This window comes from Ursus arctos, unplaced genomic scaffold (assembly GCF_023065955.2).
Source record: "Ursus arctos isolate Adak ecotype North America unplaced genomic scaffold, UrsArc2.0 scaffold_17, whole genome shotgun sequence".
Classification (NCBI taxonomy): Eukaryota; Metazoa; Chordata; class Mammalia; order Carnivora; family Ursidae; genus Ursus; species Ursus arctos.
Genome location: NW_026622841.1, coordinates 25,302,527 through 25,321,213, shown reverse-complemented (window position 1 = coordinate 25,321,213; position 18,687 = coordinate 25,302,527). Strand labels below are relative to the sequence as shown.

The window sequence follows — 18,687 nt, the reverse complement described above, 5'->3', positions numbered from 1 at the left end:
TCTTAATTCCTTAAAAATTAAAAAAAAAAAACAACCCAAAGTCTAAAGCAAAAATAAGATACTTTGGGATTTATACACATATGTAAGTAAGACAAATGACAAGGGCAGCACAAACAGAGGCAGGTGGATGGAATTAGTGTTACAAAATTCTTACACTGCGCATGATGAGGTTGTAAAATACTACAACTTAACAACCTAAGCAGAAGGTGATAAAATTGGGATATACGTTATAATCACGAGAACATTACTAAGTGGTACTGTTAAAAAGTCAAGAGTGTAAATAGAATGGATTCAAACATAAATACATTTGATTAATCTGAGAGAATTCAGGAAAAGTAACAACAGAGGAACAAAAACCAGATGGGACAAATAAAAAACAGTAAAATGGTAACCCAAACCCAATGATATCAATAATGACACTACATAAAAATAGACCAAATCTTCTAATTAAAAGACAGACATCGATAAAGACATGCAACGCTGTCCATGAGGAACACATCTGACATACAAAGATATGGACAGGCTGAAAGTAAAAGGATGAAAGCTATACCATACAACCACTGAAAAAATAAGACATGGTGATGTGAACAGGAGACACATTTTATAACAGGTCAATTCATCAGAGGGACATAATCATTCTAAAATGTGCTCCAGTTAAAGACGGAGATTCAAAATACACGAAGCAAAAACTGACAGGACCAAAATCAGAGCTGGAGACATTAATGCTGCTCTCCATTACTGAGAGTACAAGTAGAAAAAAATGAGAGGATTAGGAAGATCTAACCACCACCATCAAACATGCCCTAAATGACATAGAGAACTCTGTAAGTGCAGAACAGACATTCTTTTCAATTACACATGGAATTCTTCTCAACGCAAATAAGATATGTTGTGGCATAAAATAATTTTTAGTAAATTTCCAAAGACTGACATCATGCATGGTATATTTTGGACCATAACAGAATTTAGTTAGAGATCAATGAAATATCTAGAAAATCCCCACAATTCTAAAAAACCAGAGTTTAAAGAGAGTTCAATTTTGTTCTAAATTGGGGTTGTGCATCAGTTAGAACTTTCTTGCCACGGCACCAAGAAAGGAATGGACAGCAGGTAGAAGACTGGTAGTTAAACCGACTTTTAGCATCTTATGAATCAGATGTGCGCATTATCATTACAAGAAATAATTTACATGTATCGTTTTGAAAAAGTAACATTTCCCCACAGAAACAGAATTAGGAATATTAGGTTAGGTTTAAAGCAAGCCACTAAACACTGAATCCATTTTAGCTGAGTCCACTTATTCTCCCCTTCTCAAATTTGACCCTTTATCATAACCACTTATTATCTCCACCTTATTGCTCCTACCCTGTGTTAGCAATATGATCAACTAGGGATTTGTGTACTGTGCCTTCTGTGTCCGGCTTCTTTCACTTAATATAATGCTTTCGAGGTTCATCTATGTGGTACCATGTATCAGTACATCATTTTTTTTTATATGGCTGAATAATATTCTGACATACACATATACCTCCTTTAATTTGTCCACTCATCATCTGATGGACAAATGTGCTACTTCCACTTTGGACTAGTACACGTAATACTTCAGTGAACATTTGTGTGCAAGTTTAGTATGGACGTGTTTGCAATTTTCTTGGGTATATATCTAGGAGTGAAACTGCTGGGTCATACTGTTATTCTATATTTAACTTTTTAAGGAACAACAAACTTTTCAACTCGACCATTCTGCATTCCCAACAGCAACATATAAAGACTCCGATTGTCCACATCCTCACCCATGCTTGCCACTGTCCTTTTCTGATCATAGCCATGTAGTGGGTGTGAAGTGCCCAAGTGCCCAAGGGCGGTGGGCACTGTGGTTTTGATTTGCATTTCCCTGATGGCTAATGATGTTGAGCATCTTTTCTTGGCATTCACTTTAAAAGTCACAGTGGCAGTGGTCCATCAAAAAGGAACATGGTTGGTTCAGGAATACCGATCTTTGGCATATACAGGTGTATTAGGAAGATAAATTTGGAAAGCCAAATATCATTTGCAATAAGACATCCACATTAAGATGTACGTGTTATTTCCAGTGATCATTAGATTATCTACATTTCTTGGTCATCTACTACTCTGAACAGTTACAAGTATGATTAGCTATAGCAGAAGCTTCTTTATCTGGGAGTCTAATAACGGAAAGATTTAAACAACAGAATTATTGCAAAAGCTGGTTCCCAGTCCCCCCTCCCCCCGCCAATGTTAATCCATTTAAAAATAACTTAGATTATCGTAACTACAGAATGCTTTAGTATAAACTGTGTAGAAAAGCTGATGGTGTAATGTGACAGGCTGTGATATTGAAGAATCCAATCCTTAAGACTACAGACAGGATTACAGAACAGAACAAACCAGACAATTACAGTGACACCACAGCTACCTCACTGGTAACCTAATTAGTGCTGGTGGATTATATATTTTATTACATAATAACTGTTTTAAAGCTCTGGCACATGTAATGTTTATTACATGCTAAAACTTTTTCACCACTGTGTCTGGAGTGGATAGCTAAAAATTAGAAATTAATTGAATTAGGTCAGGTACAAGGTATTTTGTGTAAACAATCTACTATCATTCAGAACTAACTATTAAGTTAAAGGAGCACTGAAAATCTGATTCTCATCCCCCACCTCCAAATTTCTCAGAAAATCTGTTACTGGGCTCATTACAGTTTTTCATCATAAAGACATTTACTCATTGGGTAACTAAAACTTTGAACAGAAGCACAGAATACTTAAAGAGTAAACTACTGGATGCTCTCAGATTTTCATTTAATCTAATGAGAGAAAATTATAACAATTATTCTGCAAAACAGCGTTAACTTTTTCATTGACAACAGGGCCCTCCTTTGGATGGTTCAAATATAATTACCTCAATATAGAAGGTTCTTTTTGTGATGTATGTCTCAACTTCTCCACATGGAAGAGTCACAAATGATTCTCATGGGTTTTACACAGGGCAAAAATGTGTATCTCATTACTGAGGAATTTTCAAAAATAAGTTTTACCTGTATCCATACTTTGGTTCATCTGTTGATCACTTGTTTCTCCATCCTCACTGATATATCCAGGAGGCGGCGTTTCTACAAAAGTTTAGAACAAATCAAGCACAGGTGCCACTGAATCTCACCACCTTTCTCCTAGCTACTAAACATAACCAAAGAATCACTCTGAATAATAAATAGGAATATTATATAACATTATTATTAAACACAATATTTGGTACTGAGGGCTTATGGTTCAGGTTCTGATCCAAATCTTACAGGTGAATCCTTAAAGCCTACTTGTAATATAATCAAGCTCTCTAGGCATATTTTCTTAGCTATTATTTACATATCTGGCTCATTCCCATATGTATATTTTCTGGGGCAAGAGCCAAAAATAGAACTTCCAAGATGCCTCAGTTCTGAATCAGTATGCTTCAAAGACATCAGTACCTACATTTTTTTTCTTTTCTTTTCTTTTCTTTTTTTAACTAATGGCCATCACAGATGGGTACATCTAGGAGATGATTAAAGGACAACACAACACACAGGAGATTTTTGATTACAAAGTAATACGTGCTTGCATTAAGTTCTACGGGGCAAAATATGGTGATATGTTTCAGGACAGGTCTAGCTTGAATTCCACCTAAAAAGTACATTTCTCTAGGGATTTCTAACCAGTAAATCCTGAGTGTTTGAAGCAGAAATTTAAATTCAAACACAGACTACTGCACAAACCTGAGGCAAAATACTCTTTGAAAACAAGATTCTAATGTGCCATTTCCAACATGCTTAATGAACAAAATGTTTATATTCAAGAGGCATCTGGATAGCTGAATAAGCTTCATGTAAAATAAATACATGTATATAATTTTACCAGTTATAATTTCTAGGAAGAAAAATAAGTTTAAGTGATTATCAACATTTTCATGGCTGGGCAGTTTGAAGCAATTCAAGATAATGTATTATCAAAAGGGAGAGGGAGAAATGCGGGTGAAAGGGCTCATTCACTGAACCCCTCACACGCTCCCTTCAATAAGCTAAGGGCAAATCTGCACTTAAGTAGCAAATGCTTCATTGAGTGTCAGTACCCCAAAATTGTTACTGATGAAATTCTAAGAATAAAATAAAATACCTTCATATACTCAAACAATACAGAACACAAAAAACAAGATTAATATGTATCAATATGTACTATTGTAAAGGTGAAAGCTAACAAAATTAAACAGGGCTACGTTTTGTCAGGTTAACCACCCATGTCTCAAAGGTCTAAACAGGAAGAAATACTAAACTTTTAAATACTTTATCCTGTTTTACTTTTCTCCATTATTGTCTATAAAATAATAAATAATAAAGCTATTAAGCATTTTGGAGAAAACACTAAAATTTCTTTTGAAGTGGAACAAAAAGGGAACCGTTAGCTTTCACCGTCTGTTGGCCCTGGGTAAAGCCCCATTGTCCAGAAAAGCAAATAGGTGTGACCGACTTTTGATTTTCTACTTTGTAAAATAAACCAAATCTAAACAAATAAAGAAAGGAAAATAAACCCAAACATCTCCACAAGTAAAAGCCACTAGTCACTTTAACATCCTTCCAAATAATTATTGGAGAGGTGTCTTACAAGACTGTATGCTTACACCTCGTTTTCCAGGTATTGTTGAATAATATGAATTCCCACATCAAAGACTTAAAATGCACCCCCCAACCCCCACATAACCACCTCCAACTAAGTCCTCTCCTGAACAAGGGCCTGTTTCAGTCCTGCCTCCCCCCCACACTCCTGCTAGTCCTCATACTCTACCCGTTCTAATCCCTCTCTCCTAACTTCTCAAAAAGTTTGTTCCCTATCAACCTAAAAAGAAGTCTTAAACCCCCTTTTGGAATAAAATAATAGTTAAAAAAAAATGCACATTAAAACAATCAAGAAACGTTTTCTACCTTTAAAATTAGCTACTTTAAAAAAATCCTTCTTTTGCTTATGTTTTTAAAATTGTCTTCAATGAACAAGCATTATTTCCATGAGACATATTAAAGAAATCTTTTTTAAATGTACTTGAAACTAAGTTCCTTACATATTTTCTGTTGTACTAAAAAAAAAAACAAGTCAGAGTGGAGTGCAGAAATACTACAAAAGGAGAAAAAAACTGAGACACTAAAATATCCAATGTATAGCTCAATCCTCACACTAGTACTGTATCTTTAGTTTCTGCTAGGAAAAAAACCCAAAAAACAAAAAAGGGAAACACAAATAAAGAAAGTAAGAAAATATTAGTTGTTTTTCTAAAAAAAAATAGTGCAAACTAAAACTGCATCATGGAATATTACTAGGCCACATAATAGAGTAATTAGAGCCATAGTAATGGTATAGTACAGTAATTTGAGAACCATGTGGTTAAATTCATTTATTTTTCAACAAAGGTTACTGAGGCCCAGATGAAAAACCTAAATTAGAGGATTTATGATTATCAGTACAGCAGTGTTGCTATATCTTAGAAATCAAATATTGTATCTCCTACAGAGATTATTTGGTCGATTTTCAGTGCCACTTGTTTCAGGAATACTCTTTTCCTGTACCACTGATTTTGCTTACATTCTGCATCTCTCTTAGCTTCAATAACTAAGACAAACTTACTAAGATCTTTTCTTTTCTGCTTCTCACAGTACTTTGATTAAAGCCACTGCAAAAGAAAATGAAATATAAAGTAAAACTTTTCTCCAGACAAAAGCGTTTAAAGTACACGGCTTATACATTCCATAAAAGCATCAACCCACAAAGTAGATTTTCCTATTCAAAATCCAGAAGCCCTTTTTTTAAAAAAAAGTCAAACCACAATCTACGAATACTTGAATGTTTAGGAAAAGAATCTGTACCTATCCCAATTTTTAGGAGATTCAAAGGGCAAAAAATACCTGGGATGTAATTACTCTGTGGCTCGATTCCCGCTGGGAAATTAGTGTTTTCTGGAATGGAGTGGGTATAATCATCCAGAGGAGGCAGTTCTGTCAGGATCTCAGTATGCCGTGGCACCAGTACCGGAGGCAGAACTGAAAGAGTCAGGGGGACCCAGGTTAGCAGCACAGAAGCGTGGGATGGGCACTGGGGGAGGGGGACAGACCAGGCCTTTGCTGAAAAACTTCACACACATACAAAAAGAAGAAAGCAGCCTGCTTCATTTTTTAAAATTTAGGGTTCACCCATTTGGCATGATACTAACTACTGAGAAATTGACCAATCTGATTGGTTTTAACTTGCCAAGTAGTCTAGAATCTAAATTTCCAAGTTTCAATTTATCCTGTACTTTGAGGAACAAGGCCATTCTGGTAATATTATATCACCGTAAGAGTTCATAAATCCCCATTGGAAAAGGTGCAGAAAGATCTGCGAAGTCAGATTTAGGCCATTTCTAAAAATATAGCTGTATTCTAAGAGTTTCAAGTACACAGCTAAGTAAACTAAAAGTCTTGCCATGAACTTCACGAATCTGCTTAGACGCAAACAATGCCATTAAAGTACTTCAGAAAGATGCTCAAAGAACAAAACGACTGAACACAGCTCAGGCAGCACACAGGTAAAAAGGTCTATCGGTTTAGTTCACACAGACTGTGAATCTGGGGATTAATAGTTTCTAGATATGTAACTCTGAGGTCAAATAGTATGCTCTCCCAAGAAACTGACATATCTGACCCTCAAAGGTTTATTTTTCCATATTTAAAACATTAAAAAAGTACTTTTAATTACTAATACACTGTATTTTTAGGTAATTTATTAGAATTTCACAACAAAGTTTCCCAGGGGCAATTACCTCTGAGCACCTAATATACTTAAGTTCAAGCATTTAATTTAAAACAAGGAAAAAAAGCCCCCATTTTTCTACCTGGTGTTTCAACTCTCTGGTAGTGGTAAGGGTTTACACATACTTCATCCTTTTTAAGGTTAAAAGCATATTCGCAGTTTTCGATTGCTTTGAGCTCATGGTGACTGTGAAGGTCAGGCCAGCGCCACAATCGGCAATATATCACGTGTGGCAGTCCTTTCCGATGAGACACTTGTAGACGGCCATCCAGAGACCTGTTGAGAAGCAAGGGGAAAGAAAGGTGGGAGCTTTAAAAACAAAATAGGCGCAGTCGATTGGGTTCAATTAATACAATTAAGAGCATAAAGAAAGGAATGACAGACATTTAGTTAGTTTAGTGAGTACAAGGAAGAAAACTGTACTATTTAATGGGTCTGCTGTAAAAGTAAGCAGCAGCACTAGCAGATGTTTCTCGTAAATATGCGACATAAATGCCTCGGATGTCAATGAGTGGCTAACCACTTGGGAAGAAACTGATTTTTAAAAAAGGATCATAGCGTATACTTGAAAAACTTCTTGCCAACTTCTATCTTGAGTAAATCAAACTCTTATTTAGGGATGCTTTGGAGGGCATTGATACTGTAGGTGACTGAGCTATCAAAAAAAGGAACTCGTGTGAAGAATGGTAAGTACCAACAATGATGTAAAGTAACTTACTCAAACTAATGTAGCTCACTAGACCCAGCTGTGACCGTTCTGAGTACCAAGGTGCAGTTCTACAGCTCACACAGTAATGCGGATGGTGATGAAATACAATGAAATGAAATGGACAAGTACCAATATGCTCCAAAAGAGAATAAGGTGATTAAAAAAAAAAAAAAAAAGAACATGAAATGAGTTAGCCTAGCGTTAACTGTGATATAAGGGGTTTGGTATATAACTTTGTATTTATTAGTATAAAGAAGATGAGATTTAGATGATAGCAAGAAATTTAGCAAAAACTGGTTATAGGTCTACTTGAAAATTAGGCCAACAACAGATTATAATCTAATTTCAAACTCAAATGAGAATATAGTTATCAAAGTTCCTATTCTTTAGGGGATGCGGTAATTTAAAGAAGATTCAAAACTAAAATTTCATTGATTAAAACATCAGCTGACACATTTAATATATCGTTAATACCGGCAAGCAGGTATTTTAAATGCCATGCCTTATTTACATTAAGGAAACATCCTAGGCAAAATGATACTGAGCAACCCGTAACAGGTCTAAAACAGCCCCCCGCCCCAAGATTGCTAGGATTCCATAGAGGGCAGAATATTCACCTGGTTTGTTCAGAGAAGCTGTAAAGGCCTGTTGTATCCCACTGATCTATCGTATTTGGTGTACTCAGTCCCCAAATTTCAGAGCAAGTGCTGTGCATAAATTGAAAAACAAAAAATTGATGTGAACATGGAAGCATGGTTATTCAAAATACCATGATGTAAAACATGGAAAATGTACAGAATACTTCCTTCACCCAGAAAATATATATATCGCTTCACTTTTTCACAGGCTTTAGTGCTGGTTTCTATATTTTCCATATGAAGGAAGCCAATAAAATGGAACATGTGACTCCAGATAAGTTATGATTATGTTTTAAAAATGTGAACACCAATGCTCTCTAGCTTCATGAAATCATACCTATAATGCCCTTTCCAATTTCCTCTACTCAGGACAAAAGACTAAAACTTATGCCATTAGCCTTACTCAGAGTGCTTCATTTTATAATCTAGTTTTTTTTTTTTTTTTTTAAAAACTTATCAAAAAATGGATGTCAACTGGTCTTTTCAATACAGGAAAAATTTCACTTAAGTTAGATACATATCTGCAGTTAAGATTTTCAAATTATTTATTTGAGAAATTTACATATTCAGTTTTACTAATACTACACAGGAGAAGGAACTGCATTCTGAAGTCATTCAAACATAGCATACCACCTTAAAAGCTTTAAGAAATTGCTGTGAGGACTAAAGATGTGTGAAAGCACCAAATTCTTAAAAGACAATATGAATATGAAAAATCGGCTAGATCTAGTTTTCAAAAATCAATACACCTGAAGGACACAGACCAGGAAGACCTCAAGCTTTTTCTTCCGCATCTCATTCCAGAACATGAGAAGCCCAGAGAAAATTCTATTTCCCTGCCATGACTTTATTTCAGTCACTTCTCATTGTAGGAGAAGGGAAGAAGGGCTTCAAAGGCAGTCTGGAATGGAACTTTTGCCTGTCGACGGGTCTCAGGCCATAAGCTGTGCTTTTTAACAATTAGAGTCAAAAGGTAATTTCTGAAACAAACTCAAACTCCATTTCTCACATATTACAAAATCATCAAAATTTCAAAGAGGAAGAAGAACCATTTCAAAACAATTTTTGGAAATAAAATCAAACAACGGATTAAACTCCAGATGTACACACATTGCTAATGAGCTAACTGAGTCAACATTTCAAAGGACACTGGTGACAAGTGTTGTCTTCTTGTGGCCTGGCAACACACCTCACAGGGGCTGCTGGGCCTCTCCAAGAGCCACCGCAGAGCCACCACAGAGCCACCGGGCTACAGACACTTTTCATCCCATGCTCTGGGGGCTACAGCAACCACACTGGACCGTTTTTACAAATGCATTTTCAGACACCACCCAGCACCCTTTTAAGGTATTTTACAGATTCTCTTGCTTTTTAGTCTGTAGAAATCTTTCATTTCCCAAACCAAAGTCAGAAAAAGTCAAGAAACTGGAGGATAATGTAAATCTTTTCTTTTTTCCCCCAAAGATGTACTGACTAAAAAACCCATGACATACATGGTTCTTTTATTTAAGATATTTACCAAATATCTTCTGAAAACATAGAGCACCAAGTTGTTTAAATCACAATAAAATCAACTACATTCTAGAGTGTTATGAATCTGAATTTAAACCTCAGAAGGGAAAGTATACAGCTTTCTCTTCATCCTTTGAAAATAATTCGAGGAAAATGACTAACAAAAGATTAGATCAAGAGGCTATTCTGCTCTTATGAGAGTTTAATGAAGATTTCACTCAAATAATTCTGACACGGACCCAGAACCAGAATCTAAAAGAGAGCACAAAGAGCTTAAATTGGGCTTGAATCAAGACTTGAAATAAATCTGAAAATAATAAACAGTTATTGTTCAGAACATGCAATCAATCTAAAGGCAAGCCAACCTAGTCCCCACCCCCCCCCAACTCAGTCACTTTCCAATTTCCATCACAGGGTATGGATAAGCCTCAGTCCTACTGTTGACTGTAATATCGCTCTCCAAAACAATCAATTTGCTTTTAGCTAGTAAAATTTTTGCTTGTTTATATAAGAAATTTTTTAAAAAGAATCAGTTTGTAACAAAATACACAAAGCACGTAGAAAAAAATGTAAGTATAAATGTGTCAAAACTCCACAAAGAAACATTTTAATTATTACTAAAGAACACAAAGACAAAGTAAGCAAAGAGAAAAGTACCTATCTTCCTATTCAGGAAGACATCTTAGTGACATCAATTCTGCCAGTTATGCATTTGATGCAATCTCAATAAAAATCTCTGACAAAATTACTCCAAATGTAACACAGCAAAATAAGAATGACCAGGAAAACTAACAAAGAAGAGCAGAGAATGGCCCTACCAAATTCTGAAACACGTTACAGATTCTCAATAGAAAACAGTATGCAATTAGCAAGAGTACACACACAAAACAGAGGTCCTGCCTGCAGAACAGCCTCAATTGGGCATTTCAACATTTTATCTGAATTCCTTCAGACAAAAATGACAGCCATGGAACAAGATATAATAAAATCAACTATTGGAAAACAGTGGAGAGAGAGCAAAACGACAAAAATCAAAAGGAAGTCAACCTTTGTACGGGGGGGAACTATACTGGATGAGGTGCTTTTAGGTGGCTTTGTATCTAAGGACAGCCCACAGACTGAGCTCGGCAGGACATCTAGACCTGAAGCAGAAAACTGCAGTTTTACTGACCGGCACAATCAGAGAACAGATGTGGGGCTCCCAGAGAGGCTGGAAAAAGACGGGGGAAAATCTTGTAAAAAGGAGGAGCCACAGGGGAAAACATATCAAAATATGAGTGTGAACTCTGACCAAATCCTTGACTGACCTCTCAACTACATATGTGGGAGAGACTATACAGCCTGCTGAAAGCTAGCACTTGCGAATCTAAAAGAACAAAGTCCTGGAATCTCAGCTGTTGCTTACATCAGAGGCAAAGAGTTTAGACTTTGAGGCTGACTAATACTACCTGCTAGAACAAAAAATCAACTCTTCCGAGGAAGGTAACAGAATTTAGAGTCTCTACAGTATTTCATCCCAACTATCCCGTACCAAAAAAACCAATTAAACATATTAAGAAATAGGAAAATGTTACCCCTAGTCAACGGAAAGAAGAGCCAATAGAAACAGATCCCCAGAATGGACTAACAGACAAGGATTTTGAAGTAACAACAGTGAATATGTTCATGGACTTAATGAACAGATAGGAATCTCAGGGGATTAATGGAAACTATAAAAATGAATCAAATGGAAATTCTAGAACTGAAATTTATAAAATCAGAAATTAAAAAATTAACCTGATGGTTGGGGCAGACAGAAGAGTCAATCTGAAGATGAGTCAACAGAAATTACCTAAACAGAAGAAGCAAAATGGAAATAACCGAATAACAAAATAGTCTCAATAACAAGTGCAGTTCAAGAGGAAGCAAGAACCAAACAAAAGAAATATTTGAAATAGTAATGGCTGAAATATTTTCAACTTCAGTTGAAACTAAACTCATACTTCGAAGAAACTCAGTTAATACCAAGCAGTTTAAATACAAAGAAAATCAAACTTAGGCACATCATTGTCAAAATACTAAAAACAAAATATGAAAAGAAAATCTTCAAGGTGGTGAGAACTACAAAAACTCTTGGCACAAAGGACTCCATCAAAAACCCTGCACTAAGAGACTTATTAAGCTCTAAGATGGCTTCTAGGAGCCTAAGGCCAAGTCCCTGGTAGGATCCAGACCCTTTTGAGTTCCCATAGGGAAAAGGTCAAGGCGGCCAAAAGAATTTGCCATTTGTTCCTGCCAACACTTGTCCATAGACCCCTGACCTCCTTTTCTTAAGAGTATTTATTTTAAAAACTTGCACTTGTAAATCCTTCCCCTTTGAGATGTACTGTATGTCTCCTAAAGCTCAGGAGTCTTTCTGAAGGACCTAAAATCTGTTCCTTTGAAATGTAATCAGTCATCAGAAAGGACAGATCTGTCTATCAGATTACCCTAGAGGGAGGGTAGAAGCGTAACTTCCTCAAGAAATGCTATTTAGCAGGAAAAGATGGCCCAATCACACTGATACTGACCAACCCTCTTACCCATTTTTTTTCTAATTTTTCACTTCCCTGACTCTGCTCAAGCCTCTACTCATTCCCCCAGCTCCACTCCCACATTCTCCCAGTCACCTCTACGCAAATCGAAATTGAGCTCAGCTCTTCTACCACCATGATTATTGAATAAAGTCTGCTTTTACCACCTTTAATCAATGTCTGGATTTAACTTTGACAATAGCCAGGGTAGAACAATACACATATGTAGAGGAATGAACACGAGTAACAATTTCTCATCAGAAACAGTAGAAGCCAGAAGACAATGGAACACCTTTATTTTATTTTTTTTTAAGATTTTATTTATTTATTTGACAGAGAGAGATAGCCAGCAAGAGAGGGAACACAAGCAGGGGGAGTGGGAGACGAAGAAGCAGGCTCCCAGCAGAGAAGCCTGATGCGGGGCTTGATCCCAGAATGCTGGGATCACACCCTGAGCTGAAGGCAGACGCTTAACAACTGAGTCACTCAGGTGCCCCAATGGAACACCTTTAAAGAGCTGAAAGGGTAAAAAACCAAACTCAACCTAAAATCTATATCCAACAAAAATATCCTTCACATAAAAAGTCAAAACAAAAACCTGACCAGGTGAACAAAAACTGAGAATTCATTTGTAGCAGACTTTGTCCAAAGAAATGCTAAAGTTCTTCAGAGTAAAAAAAAAACACAAAAAACCAAAAACCAAACAAACAAAAAAACAGTAACAGATGAAAACTCTTAAGTCACAGAAAAATTAAGAGAACTAGAAAGCATTAAGTGTGCAGGTAAATGTAAAATACAGTCTTTTTCTCTTAATTTCTACAAAAAGGAGATGGCCAGTTACAGCAAAAATTATAACTCTAAAGTATGTGGATGCAATTTGTATGACAACAGCCAACAGAAACAAAAGGATGTGTTAAAAACAGCTACACTATTGCAAAGCTAAGGATTCATATAATCATTGGGAAAGCAACCCCTGCACAAAAAAAAGAGGAGGGATATAGCAAAAAAAGCATATAGAAAATTAAAATGAAACACTAAAAAATAATTAACCCCAAAGGAAGGAAAGAAAAGGAAGAAGAAAAATCAGATGATAACAGAAAACAGAGAATGAAGTGTAAAGAGTAAAACAAGAGTAAATCCAACCACATCAATAATAACATTATACATAAATACACCACACATTCCAATAAGAGGCAGAGACCTGTCAGAATGAATACAAGATGTAAAACAGCTACAAAAAAGATGTACATCAAGTATAATACACTGATTAGCTGAAAATATAAGAATGGAAATACACAGTTCATGCAAGCAATAAGCTTAATAAAACATAATATCAGAAATAATAAAGTTTTAAGACTATTACCAGAGATAAAGAGAGACACTTCCTAAGAAGGTCAGTTCATCAGAAAATATTAACCATCCCGTATGCATCTAAAAATACAGTTTCAAAAGACATTAAACAAAAACTAACAGATCTAAAGGAAGAAATGAACACATCAATAATTAGAAATTCAGTAACTCCGGATAGACTGCAAAAAAAAAATCCATATATCATAGAAGAGCGGCACATTACTATCAACCACTTGATCTAACTGACATAAACAGAATCCTTTTCAAGTATACAGGGAACATTAAGAAAAAGAGACCATATACTGGGGCCATAAAAAAGGTCAATCAATTTTAAAACTTTGAACTCTTAGATGTATGTTCTTTGGCCACAAAAGAATTAAATTAGAAACTAATGACTGAAAAATTCTTAGAAAAATCCCAAATATTTGGAAATTAACAACACTTTTCTAAATAACCTATGGGTCAAAGAAGAAATCACAAAATGAATTAGGAAATACTTTACATGATAATGAATCTACGGTGTAAGAAATTGGGGAGCGGGTGCTAAATCTAAACTAGTGCTTAAAGGGAAATTTATTACTTAACAACTATGTTAGAAGGAAGAAATACTTTAACGACTTAATCAACCATGATATAATTCTTTTTTTTTTTTTTTTAAAGATTTTATTTATTTATTTGACAGAGATAGAGACAGCCAGCGAGAGAGGGAACACAAGCAGGGGGAGTGGGAGAGGAAGAAGCAGGCTCTCAGCAGAGGAGCCCGATGTGGGGCTCGATCCCAGAACACCGGGATCACGCCCTGAGCCGAAGGCAGACGCTTAACCGCTGTGCCACCCAGGCGCCCCTCAACCATGATATAATTCTAATTAACATTGTACTGGAGGTCCTAGCCAGTGCAAAATGGCAAGAAAAAGTAAAAAAATATTGGAAAGGGAAGAAATGAAAGTACTTTTTTTGAAAAAAGCCAAATTCAAAGAAATAGAGAGTAGAATGTTGTTTCGAGGGGCTGGAGGGTGGCAAAAATGGGTATATGCTGGTCAAAGGATACAAACTTTCAGCTATAAGATGAATAAATTCTGGGGATCTAATGTACAACATGGTGACTATAATTAACAATTATAAAGTTGTTAAGAGACTAGATCTTAAGAAGTTATCTCTCCCCACTCAAAAAAGGTTACATGAGGGGATGGATATGTTAACTAACTTCATTGTGGTAATCATTTTGCAGCATATGTATATCAAATCATCACACCCTACATGTTAAACTTACATGTTATATTGGCAATAATCTTAAGAAAGCTAGAACAAAAGCTCTGCTTTTTTGAACAATAATATCATTGTTTATACAGAAAATCTCTGAAGCAACTTCTAGAACGCATTAGTAAATTTAGCAATGCTGCAGGATGTAAGGACAACTTATAAAAATCCATTATATTTCTATATACTAGCAATAAACAATTTGAAAATTAAAATTTAAAATTCTATTTACAATAATGTCAAAAAACCAAAATATTTAGACAAAAGGTTTAAAGCAAGATACACTAGCATCTAAAAACTGTGCTGAAATATATTAAATAAGCCTAAGTATATAAAATTTTAAATTCCATTTACAATGTCAAAAAACCAAAATATTTAGACAAAAAGTTTAAAGCAAGATACACTAACTCTAAAAACTGTGCTGAAAGATATAAAATAAGCCTAAGTATACAAAGAGATACAATGTATCTAAAGATTAAATGACTTAAGATTTCTATCTTCTCTAATTCCCTAATAATATTTGGTCTATTTTTTTTCCAAATCCATTGCAATCATGATTTCAGCAAGGTATTTTTATAACAATTGACAAGCTGATTAGAAATGCAAAGGATCTTGAATAGCAAAACAATCCTGAAAAAGAAGAATTACAATGCAGATAAGATGTATTTATCTCAGAAATACTTAGTTGGCTAAGAGAAGCTGAACATAAAAGACTACATAATGAATGATTCCATTCACATGAGTTCTAGAAGGGGAAAAAAACAGTTAAAGCAAAAAAAAAAAAAAATTCAAACAGTGGTTGCCTCAAAAACCATTGGGAAAGAGTAGGAAACAGTGTTCTGGATGATGAAAATGTTCTATTATCTTGATAAACTGTAAACGTATTTGTCAAATATCATCTTATGATTTATGTACTTTGCCATTTGAAAACTGTATCTAAAAAAACAACAACAAAAAAACCAAGAAAAAACCATAAGAACTCAAACAAATAAAACTCAGAAAGTAAATCAGCAACAAAAAAAATATTCGTATAGTAATTTAGTATATGATAAAAGCTCCCTATGAACTGATAGGGGAAAATCTCTAAAAATTATATTAAGTGAAAAAAGCAAGCACAGTATGTACAGTAAGCTACTCTCTTAAAAAAAAAGAATAGAAATATCTATGTATATGTGTATGCATCAGGAAATACACACCATGAACAGAGGTTATCCGAGGTAAGGAGGAGGAGGCGAGGGAGACTTTTCAGTGTGTTTGTTCTGTCTCTATGAATGCATGCATGTCTGTATGTGTATACATATAGATACAGATTTTTAAACCATGTGAATATATTGCCTTTTCCCAAATTAAATAAATGAAACAAAAGAAAATATTGCCAGAGAATTAAATCCAAGTCAAGTCATCTTGACATTTCTATTAAAAGATATGCTTCTAACCTTAGATAACGAAGCATAAGAAGTACAGACTGTTACTTCCTATTCTGCGTCATTTCAGCTCACTTTGGGCATTTACTGTAGGAGATAATAAAGTGCCAGCCAGAGTCCTGTTCATTCTCTTCTGGCACAATGTCTTCTCTAACATCGACCTTTGGAACCCATTTTCTTCCACATGCATTTATGTCAACAGCTCCTTCCTAACCACCTTTTGACTTAACTACTCAATTCTTTAGGTATGCTTACCAAACGAGGTCAATTTTTAAGACCTAACAATCTAGGGGATTTAAATCAAGCAGTTTTAATCACCCCCTCTCTTCCTTAAACATTGATTTTCTATAACCACATTTTATTTTGCCCATAAGACCCTGAGGTCCCAAAGATATCTGTATACCTACCAACTAGCAACAAGGTACTGGTGACTAATTAGAATTTCTAGAGCATAAAAACTGGATCACAATACTCCTAGTCACACTAAAACACATATTTTAAACAACAGTGCAGAAAAATGGATCTCTCAGGTTTTCAGTTTGTTAATAAGGAGCGGCAATTTACAAAATCAAGTATGGACCATTCCTAAAAAATATAGAAAGAAACGAATGCAGGAAAGATGTTAAAGAAATAGCACTGGTTGTAACAACTATATAAAAGATCTTTTATACATTCCCTATTCCAATAAATCTAGAATGTCATCTATTTAAAATACGTTATTTTGTGTTAATGTAAGAGAAAGCTTCTAATTTTATTTACAAGATGCATCCCAAAGTGAAAATATGTTCATCTTAGAATCGATGAATTATGTAGTAACAATAACCTTCGTGTGTTAGCTATTACATGTCAGGTACTGTATACGACTATTTTTACATCATGGACCTTTATAATAACCTGCCAGCTATGTATTTCATTTTAAATTTGGGAAAACTCAGCCTCAGAGGGAAAATAAAATAATCTCACCAAGGTCATACACCTAACAAGTGGCAGGCCAGGATTCTAATCCGCATCTTCTCAAACAACGCTTTCCACTCTACCAAGAGCTTTCTCAGCTTTTATTTTAATAACCAACTACACCAGGATTTCTATGGCTAAAGCTAGTGATCTGTGGGCACCTCAAATACAGTACTTTCAAGGGTCTGTCTGGTTTCTACAGTAACTTTTTTTTATAAGATTTTTATTTATTTGACAGAGAGAGAGACAGCCAGTGAGAGAGGGAACACAAGCAGGGGGAGTGGGAAGAACCAGGCTCGCAGCAGAGCAGGGAGCCTGATGCCGGGCTCAATCCCAGGACCCTTGGATCACGCCCTGAGCCGAAGGCAGACGCTTAACGACTGAGCCACCCAGGCGCCCCTCTACAATAACTTTTTAAGTTACATTTTTATTGTGAGAAAACAGTAACCTACAAATCCACGTATTCTGGTCACTGGATAAGCACCAGTCTTTACTGCTTCATCACGGCAGTGTCTGGGGTTGGGTCTGTTACAAACACCTCAGTGTCAAGGGTAAATAGAGAGATTGACTTAACATGGGAATGATGACATCACACCAGGAAGGCCAAATGGTATCAGGGTGTGTGCTATTTTTTTTTAAAGATTTTATTTATTTATTTGTCAGAGAGAGAGAAAGTGAGAGCGCATGCACACAAACAGGGGGAGCAGCAGGCAGAGGGAGAAGCAGGTTCCCCTCTGAGCAGGGAGTCTGACGGGGGACTCAATCCCAGAACCCTGGGATCATGACCTGAGCCCAAGGCAGACGCTTAATTGACTGAGCCACCCAGGCGCCCCCAGAGTGTGTGCTACTTAAATTATGTTTCATAGTAGCTGCAGAGAAAAGAAGTAGGAGAATTTAGTTAGCAACACAGGGCACAGGGTAGTACGCTGACCTCAAAAGAACCCCAGTCATGGGTAGCACGCAGTACCACAATCACAATGGAAACAGAAAATCAGTATTAACAACAACAAAAAAAAGCATCATTTGTTAAATTGACATTAGAATCTTCTTGGTTACAGAGCTCAGTATAAATTAGTCTTTTTTGATAAGCTTAAAGTTTACACTAAATTAGGTTTCTTTTTCTTTTTTTTTTTTTTTTAGAATTTATCTGAGAGAGAGAGCACATAAGAGAGCACAGCAGTGGGAGTGGCAGAGGGTGAGGGAGAAGCAGGCTCCCCGCTGAGCAGGGACCCTGATGCAGACAAGGGGCTCCATCCCAGGACCCTGAGATCAAGACTTGAGCCAAAGGTAGACACTTAACAGACTGAACCACCCAGACGCCTCACTAAATTATGTTTCTATATATTTAAACACTATTAAGGGAAGCCACAAGAAATGTCTGCACATTACTTGAATGTGAAATCTGCACAACATCAAACTGTTTACAAGTACTAATAATAGAAAATAGGTCTGGGAAGG

The 18,687-nt window shown here is 35.8% G+C and overlaps 1 protein-coding gene across 9 annotated transcripts in view; it reads right to left on the bottom strand.

The window, feature by feature from the left end:
• The window catches only part of SMAD2 (SMAD family member 2), an 84,391-nt gene that overhangs the window by 23,691 nt on the left and 42,013 nt on the right, over window positions 1-18,687 (bottom strand). For 5 of the 9 annotated variants that reach the window (XM_044382988.3, XM_026496269.4, XM_048218418.2 and 2 more), the window contains 4 exons: window positions 8,160-8,249; window positions 6,916-7,109; window positions 5,951-6,085; window positions 3,065-3,139 (listed from right to left, as the gene is read on the bottom strand). In XM_044382988.3, the coding sequence (XP_044238923.1) occupies window positions 3,065-3,139; window positions 5,951-6,085; window positions 6,916-7,109; window positions 8,160-8,249 (494 nt within the window). The remainder of the gene's footprint in view (window positions 1-3,064; window positions 3,140-5,950; window positions 6,086-6,915; window positions 7,110-8,159; window positions 8,250-18,687) is intronic. The other 4 variants (XM_057313108.1, XM_057313107.1, XM_057313105.1 and 1 more) reach the window with 1 other exon arrangement.